The 26485-nt window shown below is 36.5% G+C and overlaps 10 protein-coding genes across 10 annotated transcripts; 7 read left to right on the forward strand and 3 right to left on the reverse strand. All coding sequences in view use genetic code 12, as the record gives it.

Annotated features, from left to right (window-relative positions):
• Nucleotides 1-836: 836 nt before the first annotated feature.
• CORT_0A06920 (hypothetical protein) lies at nucleotides 837-2672 on the forward strand (the record flags this gene model as incomplete). The annotated part of the gene is made up of 1 exon (XM_003866468.1): nucleotides 837-2672. The coding sequence occupies one exon, from the start codon at nucleotides 837-839 to the stop codon at nucleotides 2670-2672; it is 1836 nt and encodes a 611-aa protein (XP_003866516.1).
• A 240-nt stretch (nucleotides 2673-2912) lies between these two features.
• CORT_0A06930 (Rim20 protein) lies at nucleotides 2913-5219 on the forward strand (the record flags this gene model as incomplete). The annotated part of the gene is made up of 1 exon (XM_003866469.1): nucleotides 2913-5219. One exon carries the CDS (start codon nucleotides 2913-2915, stop codon nucleotides 5217-5219), a length of 2307 nt encoding a protein of 768 aa, XP_003866517.1.
• Nucleotides 5220-9315: 4096 nt separating this feature from the next.
• On the forward strand, nucleotides 9316-11436 carry CORT_0A06940 (hypothetical protein; the record flags this gene model as incomplete). The annotated part of the gene is made up of 1 exon (XM_003866470.1): nucleotides 9316-11436. The coding sequence occupies one exon, from the start codon at nucleotides 9316-9318 to the stop codon at nucleotides 11434-11436; it is 2121 nt and encodes a 706-aa protein (XP_003866518.1).
• Nucleotides 11437-12890: 1454 nt separating this feature from the next.
• On the forward strand, nucleotides 12891-15560 carry CORT_0A06950 (hypothetical protein; the record flags this gene model as incomplete). Its single annotated transcript, XM_003866471.1, has 1 exon — nucleotides 12891-15560. One exon carries the CDS (start codon nucleotides 12891-12893, stop codon nucleotides 15558-15560), a length of 2670 nt encoding a protein of 889 aa, XP_003866519.1.
• Nucleotides 15561-15969: 409 nt separating this feature from the next.
• On the forward strand, nucleotides 15970-18534 carry CORT_0A06960 (Arg5,6 arginine biosynthetic enzyme activities; the record flags this gene model as incomplete). The annotated part of the gene is made up of 1 exon (XM_003866472.1): nucleotides 15970-18534. The coding sequence occupies one exon, from the start codon at nucleotides 15970-15972 to the stop codon at nucleotides 18532-18534; it is 2565 nt and encodes an 854-aa protein (XP_003866520.1).
• Nucleotides 18535-18736: 202 nt separating this feature from the next.
• On the forward strand, nucleotides 18737-20284 carry CORT_0A06970 (Oca4 protein; the record flags this gene model as incomplete). The annotated part of the gene is made up of 1 exon (XM_003866473.1): nucleotides 18737-20284. The coding sequence occupies one exon, from the start codon at nucleotides 18737-18739 to the stop codon at nucleotides 20282-20284; it is 1548 nt and encodes a 515-aa protein (XP_003866521.1).
• A 49-nt stretch (nucleotides 20285-20333) lies between these two features.
• Nucleotides 20334-20870, reverse strand: CORT_0A06980 (Mso1 protein; the record flags this gene model as incomplete). The annotated part of the gene is made up of 1 exon (XM_003866474.1): nucleotides 20334-20870. One exon carries the CDS (start codon nucleotides 20868-20870, stop codon nucleotides 20334-20336), a length of 537 nt encoding a protein of 178 aa, XP_003866522.1.
• A 301-nt stretch (nucleotides 20871-21171) lies between these two features.
• On the forward strand, nucleotides 21172-23124 carry CORT_0A06990 (Mss116 protein; the record flags this gene model as incomplete). The annotated part of the gene is made up of 1 exon (XM_003866475.1): nucleotides 21172-23124. One exon carries the CDS (start codon nucleotides 21172-21174, stop codon nucleotides 23122-23124), a length of 1953 nt encoding a protein of 650 aa, XP_003866523.1.
• Nucleotides 23125-23283: 159 nt separating this feature from the next.
• CORT_0A07000 (Slp1 protein) lies at nucleotides 23284-25026 on the reverse strand (the record flags this gene model as incomplete). The annotated part of the gene is made up of 1 exon (XM_003866476.1): nucleotides 23284-25026. The coding sequence occupies one exon, from the start codon at nucleotides 25024-25026 to the stop codon at nucleotides 23284-23286; it is 1743 nt and encodes a 580-aa protein (XP_003866524.1).
• Nucleotides 25027-25294: 268 nt separating this feature from the next.
• On the reverse strand, nucleotides 25295-26359 carry CORT_0A07010 (hypothetical protein; the record flags this gene model as incomplete). The annotated part of the gene is made up of 1 exon (XM_003866477.1): nucleotides 25295-26359. The coding sequence occupies one exon, from the start codon at nucleotides 26357-26359 to the stop codon at nucleotides 25295-25297; it is 1065 nt and encodes a 354-aa protein (XP_003866525.1).
• Nucleotides 26360-26485: the final 126 nt, after the last annotated feature.

The raw sequence follows: 26485 nt of genomic DNA on the forward strand, positions 1-26485 counted from the left end.
ATGTCTCTTTCTCTTTGAATTCCCAATCAATGGTTATAATGCGTTCTCGTGATCCTTTAGAAATTTATCAAGAGGGGTTAAAGCCTTCTCTCGAATTGTTTATATATATATATATATACTGATGTCGTATTTCTTAAAAATTGTATTGTCTTTGTTTTCTTTGTCAGACAAAAGAAGTGGAGACAAATTGAGATTGAAATTTTTGGTGAACCTACTTTTCTTTTTTCTTTTTGCATCTGATTTTTTATTCAACAGAGATATTTAAATTACCAGATTGGGTATAAGATTTGACAGTTTTTGAAAGTTTTACTACTCTTTTACAATTGAACTTATGTGTCAGTTGGAATGTGAATTAAAGTTTAGTGATGAGGACATGGTATCTACCAACTTTGAACGTTTTAACGCCCGAAGACGATTTCGCTTTGGGTGTCGTTGTAAGATGAAGAGTCCTTAAATATGATGATGAGTTTATTATTGCAATCTTGTAGGTAGAATCTCAACAGTGTACGTCATAAGATAGCGTGCACATATTTAACACAATGTCGGCTCTCTACTGTGTTTGGCGGGAAATTAGGACTCGAAATTTATAATCTTTACTCTCAAACTTGGCCTCTAATATACATTCTTGCTACGAAACACCTAGCAGAATTGTTGTTATTGTATCTAAATAAGCTTGCATCTTTGCAATTCTAGACTTACACAACCTTTGCCTTAGTATGAGTTGAGATCCACCTAAAATGGTTCTTTTGGGTTACGCCGCACCATAAAAAATCATTTCGTACATGAATTCTTCTCACTTACGAATCGTAACTACCTAGCTCAGCCCATATATCGAAATGTCGTCATACGTGAAAGGAGGGGCATGGACCAACATAGAGGACGAAATTTTAAAGGCAGCTGTGCAAAAGTATGGCACTAATCAATGGGCCAGAGTTTCATCATTATTACCCAAAAAAACTGCAACCCAAGCCAAATCACGATGGGTTGAGTGGTTGAATCCTTTGATAAACAAGACTGGATGGACATCCGATCAGGATAAAAGATTAATAGAACTAACTCGATTACTACCCAATCAATGGAGGTCTATCGGTTCCATCATTGGAAGGACGGCAACTCAATGTGTTGAAAGGTATCAACAGCTTATTGATGAAGCTTCTGGGAATGACAGTTCTGGCGATTTAAAGTTGTCAGGACCAGGGATTGAGACAATACCTGCCATAGGACAGCCAACTGCTCAAATCATTGATAATGATGAGTCAAATGATCCCAATTTTGCTCATGAAACACAGCCAGCACAAGCAGGATCGGATGATGATGAGAGTATGGAGGACGATGACAGGGAAATGCTTGCAGAAGCCAAGGCTAGACTATCAAATACACAAGGTAAGAAGGCTAAAAGAAAAGCTCGTGAAAGAATGTTGGAGGAAAGTAAAAGTCTTGCATTATTACAGAAGAGAAGAGATATGAAAGCGGCTGGACTCAACGTCAGCTTGCATTCAAAGAATAAACAAAGTAAGAAGGAGTTTGACTATAACGCAGATATACCTCATGAAATTGTGCCCCCAAGTGGACCCTATGACGTTAGTGAAGAGAATAGGATTAATGAGTTGGGGTTGGAGCAATTTCAAAGTAAGGTTGCTCAACAAGGAATCGGCCTAAAGGAAGTCGATGACAAGATTGAGGCTGTGAAGGAAAAACAACGAGTTGAAAAGAAAAGGCGACGCACGAGCGATGCAGAAAAGGAGCTGGAAGATTCTAATTTAGCTAGAGGAATAGAGTTCAAGAAGCTGAAGTTTCGAGGTGATCAGCCTGTGGCTCAAAAGACAGAAACCGAGTCTTCGCCAGTGCCAGAACCTCTAAAGAAACCCAATAAGGCTCTTGCATCTTTGATGAAGTCTCTTTTTGAAAAGCTACCAGAGCCTAAACATCATGAAGGTAAACTCACACCTGTCTTCAATGTAAAACAAAATGAATTGGAAAGCTCAGTGGTATTGGTTCACGTGCCGGGTACTACAACTGGAGCTGCAAATCCTCAGGTATCACTACGGTTGGGCCAAGGAAAATGTAAGCAGAGAAGAACTCGAGTTATACAGAAAGGTCTTCCAATCCCAGATCCGCTTTTAGTAGACAGCTCTGTGAAGCTTTCTGAAGTGGATAAAGTACAAGAAGCGGTCGCTAAAGAATTTACTATACTACTTGCATCAGATTACCGAAAGTCTAGAGATCCCAGCTTTTCTACATCTTTCATGGTGGAAGTAGACGAGAAAATTTATGACAAAGTAAACAAAGAAATCGATGATGAGTGTCAAAAGTTACGAGTAGCTAATGAAGAAACACAACTGGGATTGCCACCACACGATTCACAACCGAAATTACCTAAAGCTAGAGAGAGACTTGGTAGGAAATCGAAGTTTCATAAAAGCTTAAAAGGCTCACACTTGTTAGAACTTGATGTATCGGGCCAAGAAGCCAATGCAGGGAACAAAGAGATTCAAACTTCTCTATCTGAAAAGGATGCATCCCCAAAAGAGTCGGAAGGTGTTCCATTTCAATCCAGTTGGCGTGATGTAGATGGAACTTTTGAATCTGAATCCAGAAATTTGAAGCTTGAGGCAGACCGAATTTTTGATCGACTCGAACAGGTACAACAATTATTGTCAAAAGAAATTTAGGGAACATAGTAGTAAATAATAGATCATAGAATAGTCTGAACTCGAAATGCACATTTGAAGCAAGTAGCTTTCCTTGTCTCTGTACTGTAGGGGGTCATCTATAACTGAAGTGAGCCTATCAGTTACTTCAAGGTCCAGCGCACCAACTCGCATGCTTGGCAAAATTGGGTTGCGCTGTTTTTGCGACAAAATTATCTCCAACAGAAACTACACATTTTGACGTCTTGCCCCACTAGAAACATGACAACCAATTTGTTGGGCATTCCGTTCAAGCAGTCTAGACCTTTAGATTTAGGTGATGAATTGGGCAAAACAATAACTGCACGGTTTTTTCAGCCGGTATCTACATTCAAATCGGATATAGCGTATCTCACTACACTCCGCAATGATATTACCAGTATTAGCAACAATACATCCTCCACTACAACAAAAGCAGAGATCTTGAAACATTTGCATAAATTTTACGAGTATATAAGCTCATTAAAGACAATTGAGCAAAAATTTCCAAATGATTGTGTTGAATTTGCTTGGTTCATTACCATTTATAACTCACCTATTGGTCCTATAAAGTTTCGGTCATTCAAATATGAAAAATTGTGCATTGTTTTTCAAATTGGTGTCACCTACTCTCAGCTTGCATTGAGCGAATCCAGAAATACAGATGAAGGACTTAGAAACTCGTGTCAGTATTTCCAAAACGCTGCTGGTTGTTTTGCAAATGTACTAGAGACATTTTCAAACGAGCCATACATTGAAACATCTGGAGATCTTAAATTCCAAACGATATCTTGCCTTCAAGCACTCATGCTCGCTGAAGCGCAGGAAACTATCTGGCAAAAGGCAAAGAATAGTGGATCAACTAAGGACTCTGTTATAGCGCGACTCTCGTTTCAAACATCTGAGTATTACGCTGATGCATTGAAATTTGCCAAATTGTCGGATTTTATCAGGCTAGAATGGGTAAATCATATTACAGTGAAGAGGTTTCACTTCTTAGCAGCTGCGCATTACAGAAGTAGTATAGTGGCTTTGAATTCGTTCCAATATGGCGAGCAAGTTGCGCACTTGCGAATAGCGTCGGAGGCTATTACACAAGCGTTAAAACACAAAAAATATGTGAATGATTATGTTGTCGAAGATGCAACCGGACTTGCGGAAACTATTCGCTCAACTTACAAAGTAGCTGAGAAGGACAACGATTTGATTTATTTGAAAATTGTTCCATCCAATAATGAGCTCAAACCTATAAATGGGGTGTCAATGGTAAACGCAAACAAACCAGTTATCAGTGAGAATGTCGAGTCCAAAGATCTATTCAAAGATTTATTACCGTATGTTGTTGTGCATTCTGCACAGGCTTTCCGAGAGAGATCAGAGGAATACATCAGAGTCAATGTTTACGAGCCAATTAAAAATCTAAATAATTTTATTGGCAGATTTCTCAATGAAAGGGACCTTCCTGCCAGCATCGATGCTCTTCAACAACCAGAAAATCTACCCGAAAGTATAATTAGCCACTCCCGAGTAATTTTAAACTCCGGCGGCTTACAGGTTATTGAAAACTCACTTTCAGAGATTCATCGTTTGAGTGTTGAATGTAATAACATTGTTGCTGAATGCCAGAATCGAATCGATCTTGATAGACGGGAAGACCAAATGTTGAGAGAAAAACAGGGGCCTAATGGGTTCAGAAGGGAAAGTTCTGATAAAACAGCTCACGTATTAATTGCAAAAATACAACGAATGAGGGAATATCTTGAGGAAGCAAAGAAGGGAGATGAGGTTATTGTAAAGAGATTTTTGGAAATACGGAGCGTTCTTGAAGTTTACATGGGAGGCTTCCATTCCTTGAACAAGTTTGTTCCCAATTCAAATTACATAAAGCTAGATCAACGAATTGCAGATTTAGTCACAGATTTGAGGGCTCATATTGACCGCTTACAATCACTAGAATTGGACAGACAAAAGTTTCTTCGTCAGCTTGAAATCAAGATTAAAAATGACAGTGTATTGCCCAAGTTAGTCAATGAATTCAAACGAAAAGGCAAGGAAATGTATGACGACCATGGGAATTTTATGTCTGCAAAATTCGAACTTGTATATGAGGATCATTTGAAGTCATTCGCCCCTGACTTGTCCTTTTTTGATGAAACAAAAGCAAACCAAGCGGAGCTTGAACAGCAAATTGATGACATTAACAACAAATTCATTCAGGAGTACAAATCCACTGTGACGTTAACACAAAGGAATAGGCAAGATGCTTTACAAACTCTTGATACCACCTTTGTGAAATACAATGAAATTTTATCTAACCTTTCTGAGGGCTCTAGTTTCTATAACGATTTCATTACAAAGGGAAACACGGTTCTACAAGAATGTAAAGATTACTTGAGCAATCGAAGGATAGAGAGTCGTGAAATTGAGCTGCAAATCATGAGAAGGGAGGAAGAACAACTTGATGAAACTAATGGGGCACCACCGGTCATATCCCTGATTGCAAAACAGTCAAATGTTTGGGATCCAAATTCTGATATCAAATTTGATTAACTGAGGATTAGCGATTGGCACGTTTTGTATTTACTCTGAACCATCTAGATATTTTTGATAAAGTAATCCAAACCAAAGGTTTTGTATGGCATCTGAAGCATTTACCCCTATTTAACCATGTTACAATCTTGTGGATGAGGACGAAAATAGAGATGAAAGAGTAAATTAAATATTTGTATACTATAACAAGTGCATGTATTTGGTTTAAATCCTCGTAATACCATAAAGTCAATCATTTAATGTTCCATAAGACGTTCTTAAATCCTAGCCTCTTTGTATGAAATAGGAAAATCAAGGGACAAGGTTAAAATTCCACAAAAAGGGGAAAGATAAGCTTAATATAACACAACCACAGTATTTGTGAGCCACCAGTGCACACCTCTAGATATTATTGATGATGTACCTTCTTTGTAGTTTTGGAGCATAATGGTAACAGATGGAAGTGGCTGGAGTATACAAGTCCAAAGTCCCAAAATTCTTGATCTTGCTAGAACTAATTGGTTAATTGAAACTGACATAAAAATGATCTTTGAGTAATTTGTTTCGGAAATGTTGTAAAAAAGGAATGCAACTTTAAAACAAAAAGTAAATACATTCCAGAAACAATATACAAGTCTACGTTACCTTGTTTAGTCAAACTTTGATTACGAGTATGAACCTTTTAATTCTTTTGCTTTTTGACTACTCTACTCCAATTACATCATACACAAACGAAAGTTTAAGTTCACATGACAGCCAATTGGTTTGTACTGTTTGTTTTCGATACTCCTAACCAGTTTTTCTGCGTTTAAAACCGGTTTTAAATTATTTCTTGTGGTTTGGTGTCAAAATCAACCGGAGGTAAATACAATTCTCACCGAAATTGCAATTAATACACACAGTTTCAATGCATGTCTCGTTAGAGCCACTTTAGTGAAAGTTTGACTTAAAGAAAAGGATAGTTTTCAACAGACAGCCTTGATAGTATTTGCAAACCATTACCCAATGGTTTGAGTAGAAAACAATTACAGGAATTATCTCACAAGGTAGTAAAGAATAATCACACGATGTTTGCTCTTGTAGCAAAAAATATACAAAGGTGACAAATATTGCCGAAAGTATCATAACCTGTACATAGTGTATGGTATACTGCTCATTAAAATTGTGTTAATTTGATTCATGAACAGCATAGTTTTCTTGAATGAAAGGATACAGATTAAATGTAAAGCTGTAATGATATTGAGGAATAATTAGGAACATCTATCAAAAATGAGGGGTAATTTAAATTTTACAAAACAAACAGAATTGTGCAAATGTTTGCTCTTCTTTAATTAAAGTAGGAAAACTTTTCTTTAAAAACAAAAAGAAATTGTAGTTCTTGCCTTGTTTTTGTACAACCAATTGGAGGTTTAGAATTCGGTATTTAATATCCGTGAAAGAAGAACATACCAGAAAATGAATTCGGCACAATGTGTAAAAGAAAGTCAACAATTTAAACGTGATACATGATAATACGAACCTTTTGGTTTGAGAAGAAGTAAAGGAGCAGAGGTAATTGATAAAAGACTAGAACTTTAATCGCTTTCTTTTAAATTTGTCTCAATTAGCCAAACGTTTTCAAGGCATATTTGTCTCTCTCGGGTTGTACAAAAGAAAAACAACTTAACTTGAAATTCAAGAGTGTTAGTGTGGTTAAAACTTGTGAAATAGGAGTCTGGGTGTGTACAACTTAGAGTGCGATGTGTTGGATCATTATTTCATCATTATAGTTGTGATTCCTCAAAGTGTTTGAATAGCGGTCGAGGCAGTAGTGGTGTAAAAGTAACAAAGACGTCTAAGCGAATATTTCAAGGCGGTTCATGTATAGAAGTGAAAAAAAAACGTTTCTTTCATACCTCGGATACACAATTCATATCAAGTACCGAAGAATGGCAATCAGTGAACACCTCTATGAAGCAAAAGAATGTGTTGGTTTCCTTGATTTTGTTGGGCGAAATAATAGGGTCTTATTACCGAATTACATGTGTCGCATAAACTGCAAGTATCTAGACTGTAAGCGCATACTCGGAAAGACATTAGTGTAACATGACATTGTAATTAAATGCTACTTTTTAAACCTGAGCCAAGGGTCGTAAAAAACGATTTAACGTCTCTAACTTTCTAGGCAAAGATGTAAATGTTGAGATTATGTCCCTGTCTCTGTCTCTGTCTCTGTCTCTTTCTCTCTCTCCACTATCTTCACTTTATTCTAGATCTGTAAAATAGAAGAATGTGGTCTGATGCATAGTGCATAAAAATAAATAAAATAGAAAAGGTACATTTAGTAGTCTATTAGTCTATACATATTCATTATCAGATGTTATTTTTCTCTAATGTAATTTCGCTTAATACTAAGAAAATACAAACAAAAATGCAGTACAAAAACAGGAAGCTATATGTTACATGCATCAAGGTATGTGAGCTCCTTGAGGAAAAAGAGAGACGGCTAGACTCAGTTTAGGAAATTGTGGCAAAACCACACTACTTTCTTAAAATACAATACGTTGTGCGTGTTAAGGCTCTTTTGGGTTGATGATGATTAGATATTTAGTTTCAAGGAGTTGGTTCGTTTCTGAGATGTTGGCTTAGAACCCTAGGACAAAGTAAGTCTTAGTTTATCGCCGGGCTTGTATATATACTCACAATCAGAGTCCTCTGGTAGTTTGTTGAAAAATCAGTGTGCTCAATAACGGAGTTGGTCATATATATTTGTTTAAAGTTAAAATCCAATCTCTCCTATGACGTATTACTTTCTCCAAGATGTGTAAAATATATATTATGGACCAAAGATATGTACAGCGTTAATTATAGTCGTCATACATTATCTCAAAGTTGGTGGTGTGGTTCATATAGTACATGGTACAGAAACTCATGATCTCATTCTTTTTTTTTTTTGTTTTTTTGAGTTTCCCGTAAGCGTATAGTCTAAAATAGATAGGAAGGAAAGAAGAACTTTGCGTTGCCACACTTTACAGCTGCATTATAGGGGTGCAATACTCACTTTAAGACCACTATATGAAAGAAGTAATAAGCCTATCGGTCAGTTGTATAATAATAGTGGTTAGGATACGAGAGATCCTGTCTTTTCATTTCTTCGTTTTATTGTTGTGTTGTTTGACAAGTCGTGTATATGACCTCTAATATAGGCTTTGTATTACTGTTAGGTTTTATCTTGAGGTGTGCAACCTGCATATTAGACTATTGTTATACAGAAGTATGAAAACCGTTGACAAGAAGTGAGGAGACAACCAAAGACTATATCGCACACAAAAACACGAAAACAATTTTAAACTTAGCTATTGTGGTAAGGTTGGTACGTGAGCGAGTGAGTGAGTGTACTATTAACCAAAAAAGCAATTTATAGCCAGTAACTTTACATTACACAAAACTCCAATCAATTACAATGGAAAAATTTCTTTTTTCTTTTTTCTTTTACGGAGTAGGTAGGGAAAGAAAAAGAAATTTACTTCTGATGGTTTTAATTAGAAGTGATAAAGATAACCAAAGGCATAGACATAGAAGAAAACTCTTTTTTAATAACAACTATTGACTATTAACTGTTAACTATTGCGTTTATCTATACTGTTGATCCATTGTTATATATCAAACAACAAATCCCATTACTATTACTACATCACTACATCAATACTTTCTATTGTTAAGGTTTCTTACAGCCAAATTCAAGAGTTTTTTATATCACACATCCCTTTCTTAAGCAAATATACAGGATACATACATCTTTATTTACTTTGACAACAACTACTTTAGCAACACACACACACCAGCCTTGTACCCACTACGTATCTCAAACCACTATTGAAGAAGCTTACAACCGCAGTAGTTACCACCATCATCCCCGCCACCACTACCACCACCATCTACACTGGCTTGACTTTTCGTTTTGCTAATCAACTACCACACTGTCAATATTATCAAGCACCTACTGAAGACTAAAGGAGGCTAGGGCTTTGACATATCTAGGGTAAAGGAAACTATAGCAGCGAGCCAAAGAAACAGCAGGAGTTAAAGCTATTCTGCATCACAATTAATACGTTACTTGAGTGGATCATTTTCGAGAATGCCACAGCGGGAACAGTTTCAGGTTGACACAAGTATCAATAGAGTCACTACTCCGGCGACTATTGGGTCTATAGGCCCCACGGAATTAGAACTGCTGTCTTCGGCAACGTCTTCACCATCTGCTAATCAGTCGTATTCTACTTCATTAAATCCAGATCAACTACCTACTTCACCAGTGTCTATCTCATCTTCACTGTCTCCTGTATCAACAAGCGTGTCTAGCTCAATAACAAATTCACCGACACCATTTAACCCCCTACCGACTAGATCAATAAATTTTGCTGCTTTAAATTCTAAAATACGACAACAATCATCGTCAAATCCAAACTCACATCCACATCCACATCCACATCCACATCCACATGTAAATACTCAACTACCAGCTCGTCACCAACCTTTAAGTCTGGTTCCAACTCAAACTTCGACTCCAGCCACTATATCACCAATACATTCTTCTGTACCATCTAGACTGCAATCACCAATTGTACCACCATTGCATGACTTGGTTAATGATTGCTTCCTTTTAACTATAGATAAGCTACACGATGATACCCGAGCGTTTATTGCCAACTCATTTCATCAATGTGTTACCAAACAACATTGTGAAGAAAATTTGGAATTTCTCATTGACATTTATCGCTATGAATATGAATATAACTTGAAGGTGTTAACGTCTTCGTTGAATAATGCCAGTGCTAGTACCACCAACCCACCTTCCTTATCTACTTCCCTCAATTCAAAAGCTGTCATTAATGGATTCAATCACGACGAAGCTACATCTATGGCCAAAATGAAGTTGAATGCACCAAGTCCCTGTATAACACCAACTACCCATGGTGCTAGCACAACATCGTTATCAAAACGCCATCAAAGGACATCTTCAGTTGCTTCGTTTGAATCACTAAAAAAGAAACATTCAATACGATCAGAAGACTTGGATCCACAACAAGCATTTGTGTCTACTATTGATGATTTAGACTTGAATGCTCCTTGGGACTCATTTGGAGAACTGCATGTAGGAGATGACGAAGAATATAGTGACGATGAAGAAAAAGAAAATGATGATGAGAATGCAGAAGGGACTTTAGCCAAAGAAGATTTGCATGACTTGAATGAACGATGGATATTCATAATGAATAACTATATCAAACATGATTCACCATCTCAAATTAATATCTCACAGAAGTTATTCAAGGAAATTGTCCAAGAGTCTTCAGTTTGTAAATTGCATAATCCAATCATTTTACTCAAGGCAAGAAATGAGGTATTGCAAATATTGAAGGAAAATTGTTATGGTTCGTTTGCCAGTAAATTTAAAAAACAATTTGTTCAACCTTGTGGAGAACAAGGAGTTTGTTGTTCTTGTGGAGCGGAGGAAAATAAACTGGGTAATGATAATGTGATCAACCCAAGTAATAACAGTAGCATGTTGGCATTGGAAAGAACCATGACTACAGAGTCGGCATCATGCAATGAATGTCAAGAAATTCCATCTACTAGTTCAGCCTCAACTGTGACTGCAACACCACTGTTGGTCTCGGGTGCGGATAAACAACAACTGCAGAAACACCATCATCACCACATTCACCACCACCATCATCACAGGAACCAAGATCCATCTTTATCATCATCCTCATCCATTGCCGCTTCCTTATTAGGTAAATTGTCCCTTCCCAAACGAAACAGAACTAAACAGCCACTGCAAAGTGGCAACATCACCTCTCCCTTGTATGGAGAAACAAGTCCACCTTCATCAAATTCATCATCAACACTGAATATCTTTGGACAGGCTAAATTTTCAAATGGCGGCGACGCATCGCCATCACCTAGTTCGGTAGCTAGTTCTGCAAGAGGAATACCAATTTCATCATCATTGAGGAACCCACAACAGCCATCACTGCAGTTGCAACAAGGTGGAAGTAGTGTGTCCACATCTGCATCTGTTGCTCAATCGTTGCCTATTCCTCGTTCGATGAATGCAAGTCCCATATCTTTGAATTCGGTAGCTAGTAATGCACAAAAGGATCGTGATCGTGAAGGACCAGTGAACAGCAGTGGATCGTTATTGAGTGGTGGATCTTTAGGATCGTCATTGAAGTTTTGGAAAAGAAAGTCGTGAATAAAGGAAGAAGTGTTGTTGTTTTTTTAGAGCTTATTCATGTTTCGTCGTTTCTTTGTATTATTAGACTTTTTTAGAGTTGCAAGTGTGTTTCAATCTATAGATTTTTGTATATTTGTTTGTTTTATAATTATAGAAGGAGTTTATTTCGTGAAGCTCAATAGGATTCGAATTGTAGAGTAGGGCCCAGTAGAGACTTAGTATCTAGTATAGATGCATGACAACTACATGTTTTAGTTTTATTACATAACCCTTAAAGAACGTTTTAACATTGAAAACCAATTTGCAACAAAAGCAGTTGCAAAATTAAAAAATAAAAAATAAAAATACAAACAATATGTACCTGTAAATTCCACAGCAATGAATATAAAATAATGGAACAGAAAAGTAGTTCAACAAAACGACCCCTCAGGTATGCCTGATATCTATCGATGGCACCAATAAGGACAACCATATACGCACAGAAGCTAATGACATTGTATCAAAAGTAAACAATGATCATAAGACAGCCCAAATAATTATGGCCTTGATAGTTGGAGACAGTCTTCTTCATCAACCCCCACTTGAATCAAAATCGGCTTAATTGAGCAATTCAGTCACTGTTGAATACTATATTAAGAGTCAAAAAAGGCACATATTAACGAAGATAGTTTCAACTCAGCCTAATGCTATCAACAATTAAAAGTTTAATGTTAAAACGATTAGTTGAATTCTTTTCTTTCTATCAATCCCTTTCAATAATGATTGCACGTGCCGTGACATAGTTGTGACATAGTCGTGACATTGCTATTATTTTTCCGACAATTAATCACATTTCCTAATTTGGATATAGCCAGCCACGCTCCTATTTTCATAGTGTGAATACCGAAATATACATTAGAATATAACGTGATAAGGAAAGTATTGTCCCAACATTTATTATACCTTCACGAAGAAAGTACCTGACCACCTAAGACCCCCTCTTTCAATCTATTGTGAATGTCTCAAAAATTCAATGTCGCATTTACATTGTGACGACATTTTATCTTTTTGACTTTCCTTGTTATCGGCTATGTAATAAAAAATACACAAACTTTAATCTGACGTCAGAATTACTAGAAAGAGTGTGGGGTACAACAATTAACCGATGAATAAAGTCTTGAGTCAGCGTATGACGAAACTTCCCATCAAATTCAAGTAAAAAAAAGCTCTTGAACATCTAAGAAAAGTAGATGTATATTATTCATTAAAATTTGTAATCTAATCTTTCCCTTTCAAAGATACAATAGACCGAAAAAAAAAAGTACTCTCAAAGCAAGCAACCTAGTATCAGCTCCCTGATATAGCCACAGTTAACTCCAGTTGAACACATTGGGACACAGTTGATGAACAAATAGCTATAGCTGAGTAGTCAGTAACGTTGTGAGGTATAACGACATTAAAAAGAACTTTATTTTTCAAATCGAGTACCTATCATGGATACTACTGAGTCAAATAATGATGCGGAGAGAAGGTCAACTACTCCACAACCTCAGCAAACTCAAGCTCAACAACCACATGATTTACATGTGACATCCGCTCCACCACATAGGCCAATTAGTGATATTTCCGACCCCATTCGACACAAAATAGTTCAATCTTCAATCGTGGAGCCACAGTCACGACGTGAAAGAGGTTACAAAGGACACACACCTCTGCACTCGCTCAACCCGCCACGAACTCCATCTCCACAAACACTCCCATCACAATCAACTCCTAATAGAGATGGTACATTTACAAACTTTCAATTGCCGAATGACATATTGAAAAATCTAACTCCAATCATCAAATCTCCCCCAAAAGACAAGACAAAGCAACATAATCGCAAACAAGCATATATGCGTAGTGTTCAATTGAAAGTGAGTGCTAGAAATAACCGAGTTGAAAAGCGGTCAAAGGATTGGAAAAGACAACAACAGGAGTTTATTCAATATCAAAGTGCTAAATTGACAGAGCTGCTACAGCGGGCAAAAATACGAAGGGATGAGTATTTGCAAATGATTCGAGAAAAGGCAGTTAAATTCGTAAAGACTGAAGAAGGAGGACTGTCTGGAGATGAAAAGCAGTCAGCATTATCGCCACCGTTTTCTCAAACCATCTCATCAGAATCACAAGTTTGGTTGGTAGAGCAAGATCTGAATGTCCGTGAAAGTCTTGTTTATTTTCAGAGGTTGTCGAAAAAGCATATTTTCAAAAGGCATGCTATGTTCCTTCAAAACTCATCCTTTCTAAACAGGTATGATTCAATGCCATTCAACAAAGTTTTAACTTGTTTTAATACTGATTCAAGGATAAAAATGGGTATATCATACATGTTGAATTATTTGGGAATTACTACAAACACATTTGAGTTAAAGATGTTTCTTTATTGTTTTATTATGATAGCTGATTTTAATGATTGCATGATTAATGGACCTCATCCTGGTTTCAACTACAATTTGGAAATCAAGACCAAGAGTCAAGAAAAGTCAACTACTGCTCAGAATTGTATTTGGGTTATACTATATAAACTTACAACTTGCCTATTGGAAGAATTCAAACAGGTTGTTCACATTGCACCAAAAATTTTACCAAGGTTTTGGAAGTATTGGAATGACTACAAGTTCATTTTCAAAATATTCAAATGGAATCATTTTGTTGGGATCAACCATTTATTAAACAATTCTATCTCCATTGTCGAGGAGCAAATAACACGTATATCTGATGACCAAGACTTGTATCATCAACGGACAAAGTTAAATATGGAATTGTCATTGTTGAACAAGTACAATTTACTGGCATTAAAACAATTCAATGAGTCTCAACAAGTGACCCAGCTTACCTCACTTGTTTCTGATACAGTTGAGGAGTTGTTCACGAACTTTGGTGCCAAGTCGCCGAGTTTTATTCAAAATCAATCCAATTTTATATGTTTTGACTTGTTGAAGTTTCATATACCTGATTTTATTCCTTTTGAGAAGTGGAGACTGTATTGGATGAATTTGTATTTCAGAGAGTTTGAATTGGACCGAATGTATCCAAGTGTGCTCAAGACTGGTTATTTAGGTGAAGTAAGACCCAAGACACGTAATGTCGACTATATCGACTGGGTGGATTCGTTGATGGATTTGGAGCTGTTTTCATTAAACCAGACCTATGAAATATTATACGACTATTATTTGGAATTTTCTGGTGTTTACTCGTTACCTGGTATAGTCGATGGTGCTGATGGGTTGCAAAGGGTACAAAACTTGATTAAACATTACGACAAGAAAAACAAATTGATGCAATTTACAAAATCCAATTTGGATGATGAAGAAATATTACAATTAAAATATTCAGTTGTCATTATGTGGTTACAAAAGTGTCAGTTCAACGTGTTCCAAGATTTCATCGATTTTGAGAATTTATATACAATTGTTAATTTGAAAAATTTCAAAAACTTAAGATATTCAATCTACACTCAGAATCCAAACTTGTTATTTCCAGAATTTTATAAACTTGTTATGAAGTTTCATTCATTAGAAGTGGAGACACAATTGAGAAATATCATTTATGCGTCATTCAAGAATAATCTAAACAGGTTGTTTCGAATCAAGCCTAGCTTTAATCAAGAAGCTTTTCAACTTTTCAATCAAGTTTTTAACCATATGATTGTTAATGGGGAGTTTGAGAATGAACTAAGTGTCACCTTCAAGGACAACTTCAAACAATATCATACGAGGTTGCACGCACTTGTCAAGACAAATAGTATATCGATGATGTATTATTCATATACAGGAATTCATCTACCTACGAAAAGTTTGCAAGAAGCAGTTGGCGATTTACACCTGTTTCCCAATGAACAGTTTGTTGCATATTATGGGAATCATGGTGATAAGATTTGCAGTCTATTGTCTGATAAATGGCAAAATATATTGAGCAGGGTAGCTGATGGCCGTATCAATTTGAGTAATATAGGCAGTCATTTGCAACCAATTTTTACAGAGTGCACGCAAGATATGGAGCTCTTATCTTTGGAAATTTGCAAATTTAATCGGTTCGTATACAAGATGTATATGCCTATTTTGAATTGGGTTTATGGGGATTTGGGTCCAGGTGGGGGACCAAGTGGAGGAAGTTTGTGATTTCACTTCAGAGGTAGTGTACACTAGTGGAACTTTAACTAATATTTAGTTTGATTTAATTATTAATATAGTATTTTTACCTCTCCTTCGTAACGTATGATATGATATGATTGATTGATTGAGTAATTAATTTTGTGTAATCCTGTATATAAACTTATGTGTTCTGCTGGTCTGATTTAACATGGCGGTTAATTTGAAAATGAATTACTCATTTAAGAAATATTATTGGTTAATACACTACTTTTGTTCATTATACGGAAAGAATTTTTTTCTGTTTTATCAAATAATACAATTGGAGTGCCAATTTATACATTTTTAAAAAAATTTTCCAATTACTAATTTTCATTTCTTCTTGGTATATTTTCAGCTGGTACTTTATTTATTCAATAGCTTCAAGAGTAAGTTTGTCATGTTAAAACTAGTTGCATTTAATAAAGCGTCGGTTTCAAAACCGATAGCGAGATCAATCGCCAAAGCTTCATCTGCTGTAGCCAACAACAAAGCTTATCGTCCTACAGGGGGCACTCAGATGGTTACCAAATCCACTTCGGCTCGGTTCTATTCCACAAAATCGACTGTTATTCAATTATTAAACAATATTGGTTCCAAAAGAGAAGTTGAGCAATATTTAAAGTATTTCACTTCAGTTAGTTCGCAACAATTTGCTGTCATCAAAGTAGGCGGGGCAATTATAACTCAACAATTGGATGAACTAGCTTCATGTTTAGCATTCTTATACCATGTGGGGTTGTATCCTATTGTTTTACATGGTACAGGACCACAAATTAATGAATTGTTGGAAAATGAAGGTGTTGAACCTGAATACATTGATGGTATTAGAATCACTAATCCAAAGACTATGGAGGTTGTGCGTAAATGTTTTCTTGAACAAAATTTGCGTTTGGTGACTGCTTTGGAAAAAATCGGTGTTCATGCACGTCCAATTACTGCTGGTGTTTTCCAAGCTGAATATTTGAACAAGGAAAAGTATGACTTGGTTGGTAAGATCACTGGCGTTAACAAGGCGCCAGTTGAAGCTTCAATCAGTGCTGGATACTTGCCTATTTTGACCAGTTTGGCAGAAACTCCAAGTGGGCAATTGTTGAATGTGAATGCTGATGTTGCTGCAGGTGAATTGGCTAGAGAATTTGAGCCATTGAAAATTGTCTACTTGAATGAAAAGGGGGGTATCATTAATGGAAATACTGGTGAAAAGGTCTCCATCATCAACTTGGACGAAGAGTATGATGATTTAATGAAGGAAAGTTGGGTTAAATACGGAACCAAATTGAAGATTAAGGAGATTCACGATTTGTTGCAACATTTACCAAGATCATCTTCCGTTGCTATTATTGATGTCGACGATTTGCAAAAGGAATTGTTTACTGATTCGGGTGCAGGTACCTTGATCAGAAGAGGCTACAAATTAATCAATAGAAATTCTTTGAAAGAATTTGGAAATCCTGACTTATTGAGAACTGCGTTGTTGAGAGACCCTGAAATCAAGGCTGGTAAATTGTCAGTCGCTTCGTATTTGAAATATTTGGAGTCTGTCAACTTTAAAAGTTATGGTGATGAACCATTGGAAGTTTTGGCAATCGTAGTGAACAAGGAAGGTACGGTTCCAAAATTGGATAAATTTTTGTCATCAAAAACTGGGTGGTTAAACAATGTCACTGATAATATTTTCAATTCAATCAAGAAAGATTTCAAATCATTGTGCTGGATAGTTGATGAAAACGACGCCAATTTGTCATGGTACTTTTCCAAATCTGACGGTTCATTTGCCAAGAACGGTCAAATATTGTTCTGGTATGGCTTAAACACTGAACAAGCTAGTGAATTGATAAAGGACTTTGACAACTCTGCAATTGGCTCATCTTTATCATCAAGCAAAGAGTCGGGTGTATTTTCAACCAATCAACAGAAAAGAGGTCTTCACACAAAAAGATTTGCATCAACATCATCTAACCCAAATCCTCCTTTGAGAGAAGGCAAGAGTCAAAAAAAGAAGAAAGTTGCCTTGATTGGTGCTAGAGGTTACACGGGACAAAATTTAATCAAACTTATTGACAATCACCCATATCTCGAAATTTCACATGTTTCATCTCGTGAATTAGAAGGTCAACAATTAAAAGGTTACAACAAAGACACTATTATTTATTCAAACTTGCAACCAGAAGATATCAAAAAATTAGAAGAAAACGGTGAAGTTGACATTTGGATCATGGCTTTACCTAATGGTGTATGTAAACCATTTGTTGATGTTATTGACTCCATTGGAAATCCAAATTCAAGAATTGTTGACTTGTCTGCTGATTACAGATTTGACACTTCTGGAAACTGGGTTTATGGATTACCGGAATTGAATGATCGTCACGCTATTGCCAATGCCAAAAGAATTTCCAATCCTGGATGTTATGCAACTGCTGCACAAGTTGCTATAGCTCCATTGAAGGAATATATTGATGGTAAACCAACTGTGTTTGGTGTTTCGGGTTACTCAGGTGCCGGTACTAAACCTTCACCCAAGAATGATGTTGAAAACTTGACAAACAATCTCATCCCATACTCATTGACTGATCATGTGCATGAAAGGGAAATTTCTAATCAATTGGGCTTAACTGTTAACTTCACTCCACATGTAGCACAATGGTTCCAAGGAATATCACATACCATCAACATCCCCATAAAGAAAGGTTCATTAACTTCAAGAGAAGTGAGAAATATTTTCCAAGATAGATACAAAGGTGAGGACTTGATATCAATCACTGGTGAAGCTCCCTTGGTTAAGGAGATTAGTGGCAAACATGGTGTTGTAGTTGGTGGGTTTGCTGTAAATTCAAATGAAGATAGGGTTGTTATTGTTGCTACTATTGATAATTTATTGAAAGGTGCTGCTACCCAATGTTTGCAAAATATTAATTTGGTACTGGGTTTTGGTGAGTATGAAGGTATTCCTCTTGATCATTGAATAGTGCAAGTATGTACATTATAGACTTATAAACAGCGCATTTAGGAGTTAGTAGAAGCAATTTGTTGTAGTACGAATCATTAGGTAACAGTGTGGAATAACGCATGTGTCTGGAAAAAGCTGGGTTTTTTCTGTTGAAGTTTTGGCGCACAACCTGAAGGCTACAATCACCAACAGGTCCCACCAACAACCATCTGGCAACATGTTGGTATCCCCAGAAAACTTTGGGATTGTCGAACCAGATGTATACCGTTGTTCCAAACTTGAGGTTGAAAACTTTCAATTCTTAGAAACACTAAACCTCAAGTCAATTATCCTTTTAGATGCCGAAAATCCACCACGTTCGTTATCCAAATTCCTCGAAGAGAATAAAATTGATCTTTACAGTTTAGGAGATTTGAAAATATCCAATCATCAACATACAGGAATGTCATCCAAGACTGATCTTGAAGACTTCGCGTTGGAGAATGATGATTTGACCTCAAATACATCGACTAGATCTTCCACATCGACTTCCACGCAACAACAACAGCTGCAACAAGAACGGTTCCAACAACAACAACAGCAGCAGACATATGTTGATCCACTTACTCCAATGCCTATACTTTCCCGAAATAGTAGAGATCAATGGATGTTGATTGAAAAGAATATCATTATCAAATCATTTGAGATTATACTAAATAATAAACGACATCCGATACTCATTGTTGATTCTACAGCCACGCTCATTGGAATTCTAAGAAAGATACAAAAATGGAACTTCAACTCAATCTTGAACGAGTATAGGATTTTCAATGGCACGAGTACAAAGAATAATTATTTTGCGGAAACGTTTTTGGAATTAATTAGTATTGAATTGATACCGTATGAGAACCGAAAGAAAAGCCCGTTTGGAAGTAGGCGCAATTCAATGAGGCGCAAGTCTCAGGGTCAGGGTCAGGTTCAACAAATGTTGAAAAATCAAGCTGCCGATGAAGTTGCTATATCCGTGCCAGAACAAAATAGAATAATGTCAGGACCAAATAGTGGTGGACAAAGTGCCGATGAGGATTCCGGTGTACTCGATGACAGTGGTGATGAGGGAGAAGGTGGTGATGGTGATAATGGAATGGAGGATGACTATGATGAAGGATACAGTACGGATGATATGGATGATATGGATGATGATCTCCTTTCTGCGTCACCACAAATTCCAGAAAACTTGTTAAAATTTGTTGAACAAAGAAAACAAGATAAACATCAGTATCCTACAAGTGGCAGAAACTCCATTGATAACAAGTCTGACACAGAATCAGCCTCAACTTCTCCAAGATTAATGCGAATACCTATTCAACATACAAGAAGCAATAGTGGTTCCAACAGTCGAAACAATAGTTTTACAAATGCCGACTCGTATTTAAGCATGGTTCGAGGTATGGATCGTCGTAAGTCATCAGGCGACATTATAAAAAATATAAAGTTTCGTAATCCACAACAACAATTTCCTCATAGAGCTTCCTTGGAGAGTTCTTCACCAGTATTGAAACGACGTGATCATAGACGGGGATCTGGTTCATTTTACATGAATGATGATGTCAAACCTGTTGAATTCATGTATTATAAAAATTCAAACAAGTATGATGTCAAATTTGAAAATGTGAGAACAATCAAATTTAAATTACCGGCGGAGCATAGGCTACCTGAATGGTTTATCAAACAACGTGATATGTGGGAGAAAAACTACAAGATAGTAAATAATGAAACTGTGTAGTTTATACATTGTGATATCCAATTTAAAAAGTCCAGCTCTAGTCATTTCCCTAACGACTGTATCTACTAAAATTATATCCTGATCCTGGGGTTGATTGTTGTCTAGATTTATTGTACATATCTTGCAACTTACTTGAACTTCTCTGAAATTGAGGTGGAGCTTGATCTTGTCCTTGAGATCCTGCGTCATTTTCATCTTGCCATCGCTGTTGGTTATAAGATCTTTGTGCATAGCTCTTGTTGAACAAATTGTCTTGCCGTACGGGTTGAAACTGTGACGATGATGAGTGACCACGATAAGCGTGGCCACCCCCAGTACTTGTAGATCCACTCGAATAACTTTGCGAACGACCATATGATGGTTGTTGGTTCAAATGTTGTTGATCGAATGTTTTCACCCCGAGCCAATCTGGATATGGTAGCCCTTTTGATTCGTAATATTTGACAAATGCTCGATGAATCAAGGTATCATCTTCAGTTGAACCATCTTTTTCCGCCGGTGACGACAATGAAAGGTTGGCAAATTTTGTGCTGTAGTTTTCTCTAATTTTGGAGAAGAAACCTCCTCCTGTGTTTGTATGTTGCATGTTGGAATGATAGATGTGGGTGGACAGATGACCGGTTTTGTTTGCACAATGTTGGTTTGATGATTGTTATTCTCTGTAGGAGAAGATTTCCTAATTGAGGAATTTCGAATGAATTTATCTTCAATGTCGTGATAACTCAGTATATGACATTGGTTTCGTAATTCGCGACACATTGCCAATTTTTGACATTTTCTGTTTTTTGTCTTAGACTCTCATCTCAATCTCCTGAAAAATATTCAAAAAGGCAAACAATAGTGTTTCACATTGAGTACATCCTATACTACAAACGCAACATTAATAAATGCTAGTACTTAAACGCTTGGAAAAGCAAGTTTTAAGAAATGCAGTGGCTACGAACTATCTAAGGAGTCCTGTACTCAATCGTTCATTTCATTCCACGCTCAATTATAATAATGAAATTTCGACTCAAGTTGATACTAAGCCCATCAAGCCTGTAATTTCCAATCAAGGAAAAGATGAGGCAGATAAGTCCAAAAGAGAAGACTCAAACGATGCTAGCTTTTTCACTCCGGTCAAATTCTCCGATTTGAAAGGCAAGGGATTCATCAATAACGCAATCTTGACGGCGTTGCATAAAGCCAAATTTGAGACTTTAACACCTATCCAACAAAAAGCATTAATACCTATAATCAAATCCGAAAAGGGTGTTGTGTGTAGAGCAAAGACTGGTACAGGAAAGACCTTGACATTTATTATTCCAACTGTCGAGAGTGCGATCAAAAGAATTACTGAAGAACCGGATGTGCAAGGTGTCGACTCGGTGATTGTGGCACCAACGCGTGATTTAGCTTTACAAATTCGTGATGAATATGGGAAAGTGTGTGCCAAATTACCACGTGCTATTCAACCTAAAGTTTCCATGATTATCGGAGGACAAAGAACTACGTTCAATCACAGGTCTCCTAGTGAAATTGTGATAACGACTCCCGGAAGATTGGAAGCTGATTTGAAAGATCAAAGGTTTGCTAAATGGTTTAGAAATATCACGTATAGAGTTTATGATGAAGCTGATAGATTACTTGATGTCGGGTTTGAGCCGCAATTGAATAGCATTAATGGCACTTTACAAAGGATTAGAGAGGAGGATGCATCTCCTATGAAGTCATTGTTGTTTAGTGCAACTGTCGATGACTCAATTACTCGTTTTGCTCAGAAACATATCAACAGACGTTATGATTATATCAATACTGTTCCTAAAGACGAACCAGAAGTTCACGAAAATGTTCACCAAATTTTATACAGATGCGAAGATGGTGTTGACAAGTTCCAATCATTCTTTGACTACGTTGTTGATGTCATTCAAAATGAGAAAAACTCCAAGATAATTTTGTTTTTGCCAACGCAAACTGCTGTTGATTGGTTTTATGATTATATGCAACAAGCTACTCGCTCACCAGAGATTGCTGATGCATATTTGGATTTTGGTATTTACCTTATCCATGGTAATAGATCTGCTTATCAACGTAAGATTGCTTTGGCTGATTTCAAACATTGTGAAAAAGGGATGTTGATCTCCACTGATGTTGCAGCTAGAGGTATTGATGTTAAAGGAGTTACACATGTGATCCAACTATTCCCATCTTCAGAAGTTGCTGATTATGTGCATAAGGTAGGAAGAACTGGAAGAGCAGGTGCTAAAGGTAAAGCGGTTTTATTCGTTTCTCAAAGTGAGTTGCCATATGTGCGTAAATTGAAAAAAGAAAGAGGTGTTAATTTCCAAGAGATTATTGAAAGTACGTCAAACAAAAAGTATTTAAATGTGTTTGACTCTATCAAACCTTCACCTCATCAGACCAATGAGTTCTTTTTCACATTTATGAACTACGTGATTCAAGTTAAAGGTATGTATCGTTTAGATGCCAATGATGTGATTGAAGATACTATCAATTTGTACCGTTCTTTGCTCAAGGATGACACTGCTAAATTGAGTATCTCCTCATTGAAACATGCAGCACGTCAATTAGACAGGGGTATTTTGAGAGAGTACTTTGAACATAAGGGTGGAAGAGAAATAGATGAGTTTAGAGAAGAGCATAGACCAAGACAATCCAACAAACGCGCAAGCCGATTTCCATCTAGTGGTGGTCGTGGATATCGTGATGAGGACAAATATGGACACCGTGGTTCGGGTGGAAACAGACAACAAAAGAGGTCAAGTTTTGGTGGAGACGATAGAAGAGGAGGTTTTAAAAGTCACAGGAGATCAAATTACAATTCAAGAAGTTATGATTAGGGATGATATTAGAAGAGAGGTTTAGGGTTAACCTTTTCAGTTCGGCTATTTTGTATATAAAGTTTTTTTATGTCACAATTTTCTTTTTGTCTATAGGTAAATCTAAACACATGTACATAGGATTATAAGGTATATCGATATATTTCTTATTAAATTGTGTTATGTGGATTTCCGATGTTTTGGATGATGATCATTATGAATGGGTTTAGTAGGGGCCAATATAGGATCAGATATCAGTGGTCTATCTTTTCGACTTCGATTGAATACTGAAGCTTTATTTTGTCGATGTAAATCCGGAACTAATGCTTCCTCCAGTTTATTATGTCTCTTCACCGCTTGATTTTGAACTTCAACATTGATCTCTCTTGTCAAAATCACATAAACAAGAAGACAAATGATGATGATGCTGTTGAAAAAGGACAAACGTTTTTGGAAAGTGAGATCACTGCTGATATTCTTCATTCTTTGATTTGATTCAGCAATGAAATGCTTATATTTGTGATCTTGTAAATGGAAAAGCTCACTGTATTGCAGATACATATCGTGATATGACTCTTTGAAAACTGTAAGTTGATGAAGTAAAGTGGAATTCACTGATCTTAGCAAATTGTTAAAGTTGGCCGTTTGCCGTTTCTCCAAATTCAGAAATGCCGTACTTAGTAGTTTCAGTTGTTCTTCGATGTATAGTAGAGACAAAGTTGCATTCGACTCTAGCAAAGTGAGTCTCTTGATGATGTTTTTATAAATTGATTCCTGGGTGGTTGCAATTGTAGCTGTTGTTGAAGTGATCAAAGCCGAATTATTGTTTCTTTCACTAGGTAAACAATGATTGCTATGTGTAGTGTTGTAATCCTTGAGAAATTCATTTAATAACAAGTGTGGTAATACAACACTACATTCATTGAAAGTGTCATTGATCAATGACTCTAGCTCACTATCATTTGCATCCAATTCGCTAATCGTTGTTGGTTCCGGACTTTGCAATTGTTGAGACGAAATTTCTTCATCTTCTTTAAACTCGTCAATCATGGTCTTCCCGTGAACTCTAACCACTGATATCGGACAATAAAATTCATTTCCATAATGACTCAATATCTCCAATTTCAAATACCTGGCCCAAATTAATGGATTTGCAATATCAAATCTTTGCACATCTCGAATATTCTTAGCAGTGAATTGACCCAATTCTCTCCAATTTTGTGTTGGGAATCTATCACTTACACTCACTCGAATGTCCTTGTACATTGACGAAAAGAATTCATAGTTTCCAAGAACTACTTGACTAACAAGGATATCTTGGCATAGTTCAATAATGATGAATTTGTTTTGAACTGAGCACTCATTTAGTAAATAAGAATCCTTATTCTCTTTCAAGATTGCTGACGCTCCTTTTGCTTGAGAATTGGTTTTGACAATGGTGGCTGCACAATCAGCGGATGCAAAATTAAACTTGTTCTTGTATGTGGTTCCTTCTTGTTCAGTGATTTCAACTACGGATACCGCTGTCGAGTTGGTTGTAGTGACATTTGTCGTTGGTTTTGAAACTTCAGTAATATTCCGAGACGTGTTGGATATCGATATATTTGTCTCAATTTTTTGTTTCTTCCATTCTTCAAATGACATAAAATGACAGTCATCTATGACTGAATTAGGATGAGACTCATTACGGTTTTGAGATTGAAGTACCGGAGACTGAAGATGTAGTTCTTGTCTTTCGCCATAAACATTTGCAAAAGATGGAATTATTTCTGTAGATAAAAACACCGGAAGTGTATAGTTAATTGGACTGTATTCTTGTGATGATGTATTAGTAACCAGCTCACTATTACCATCTTTAGAACTTTGGCCAACGCATTTTTCCAAGTAAACAGTCAAAGCTATGATGATCCACGTACTGAGCATGAACACTTGAGCTTGTAGTGGGTAATAACCAGAGTGATCAAGGAATATGAATAAGATAGATCAGTGTTGACGTGTATCAATATGAGATCAATTTTTGATTTTTTACACAAAATCTGCGACCCACAGTTTTTCATAATATCGTTTACATAAACTACTAAACCACAGACGATGTGATATTTGAATACAACAAAGGTTCAGCTTATAGAAGTAGCTGTCTACGTGCAAAGAACATAGTTTACACTGTCAAATTCACCAAGCTTTACACATCCTATCTCCATTCATCATCGTCTCCTCTTCTTCTTCTACCAACGTTTCTTCTTTTATTATCGTCATAATCACGTCTCATATTCTCTCTCTTGAGTCTTCTCAAGTTTCTAATTCTCTCATTCTCTCTTCTTTCAATTTCACTTGAACTTAATATTTCAACAGATGGTTCCCAATGGTCATTACCGTTATTGACACTATTCTCGGTGAAAATACGCAATCCTTGTTCAAAGAAGATTCCTTTAACCAAATGTAAGTTGTGGATCTCATTGTTAAACGAACCTTCTATGATCTCCTTCTTAACACGAATAATAATCTCGTGTAATGCATGTGAGATGGCCAAATTGAACTCCAATGATAATCCGAGATCAGCAACCACAATTTCAGCAAACTTTTCTGGTGTGATTTCATTTTGGTTTAAGTCCCACTCTATTCTATCTTGATATAGTTGTTTATTCAAATTGACTGACAAGTCAATAATCACATTACAGGGATTTCTATTAGGGATGGATAAATTTGATGCATACGAATACTCTTCAATCTGTTGTGTTATTGAATCTGCAATCTGACCAATCATAGGGTTGGGTAATTCAAGATCATTACACAAGATTGCGGCAAAATCAGTAGGAGTTATCAATGTTTCATTTAAATTCCACATGAATATATCATTGACCTTGTGACTGGTGACCGTGCTCTCCAAATTCAACTTGATAGGAATTAAAGTCTCCGGTTTGTTAGTCTGGCTATTCAAGTTTGATTCATCTTCAAGTGAACTAATTCTTGGTGTATTTCTAGCAGGCCCATATTTCTGGGCATCGACTTGAGTTTTGGATTCATTCAAGTTACGCCCACTATCTTGAGCACTGTGAGGTAGATCTCCAGGACTATTTTCGATTTCAAAATCGTCTATGAAATCTTCAGAATAGTTGATTTGTTGAGCATGTCTTTTGGCTTGTCTTCCAGTTGGAATTGCATTTAGTAGTAAAGAGTTGGTCTCACTTGATAGTCTTTTAGATATGCTTGATGCTAAACCCTGAACTTGAAAAGAAGATGCTTCGTAGTTGACCATGGCAGTTAATAAGTATGTATGAAGACCTTGGATTAAATGGGTCAATGTTGAATGTTTGAATTTTTTTTTTTTCTCGTTCTGTAAATATTTCTTGCATTATATAAACAACTGTTCAGTAAAGTCAAT

Source organism: Candida orthopsilosis (assembly GCF_000315875.1).
Source record: "Candida orthopsilosis Co 90-125, chromosome 1 draft sequence".
In the NCBI taxonomy this organism is placed as follows: domain Eukaryota; kingdom Fungi; phylum Ascomycota; class Pichiomycetes; order Serinales; family Debaryomycetaceae; genus Lodderomyces; species Lodderomyces orthopsilosis.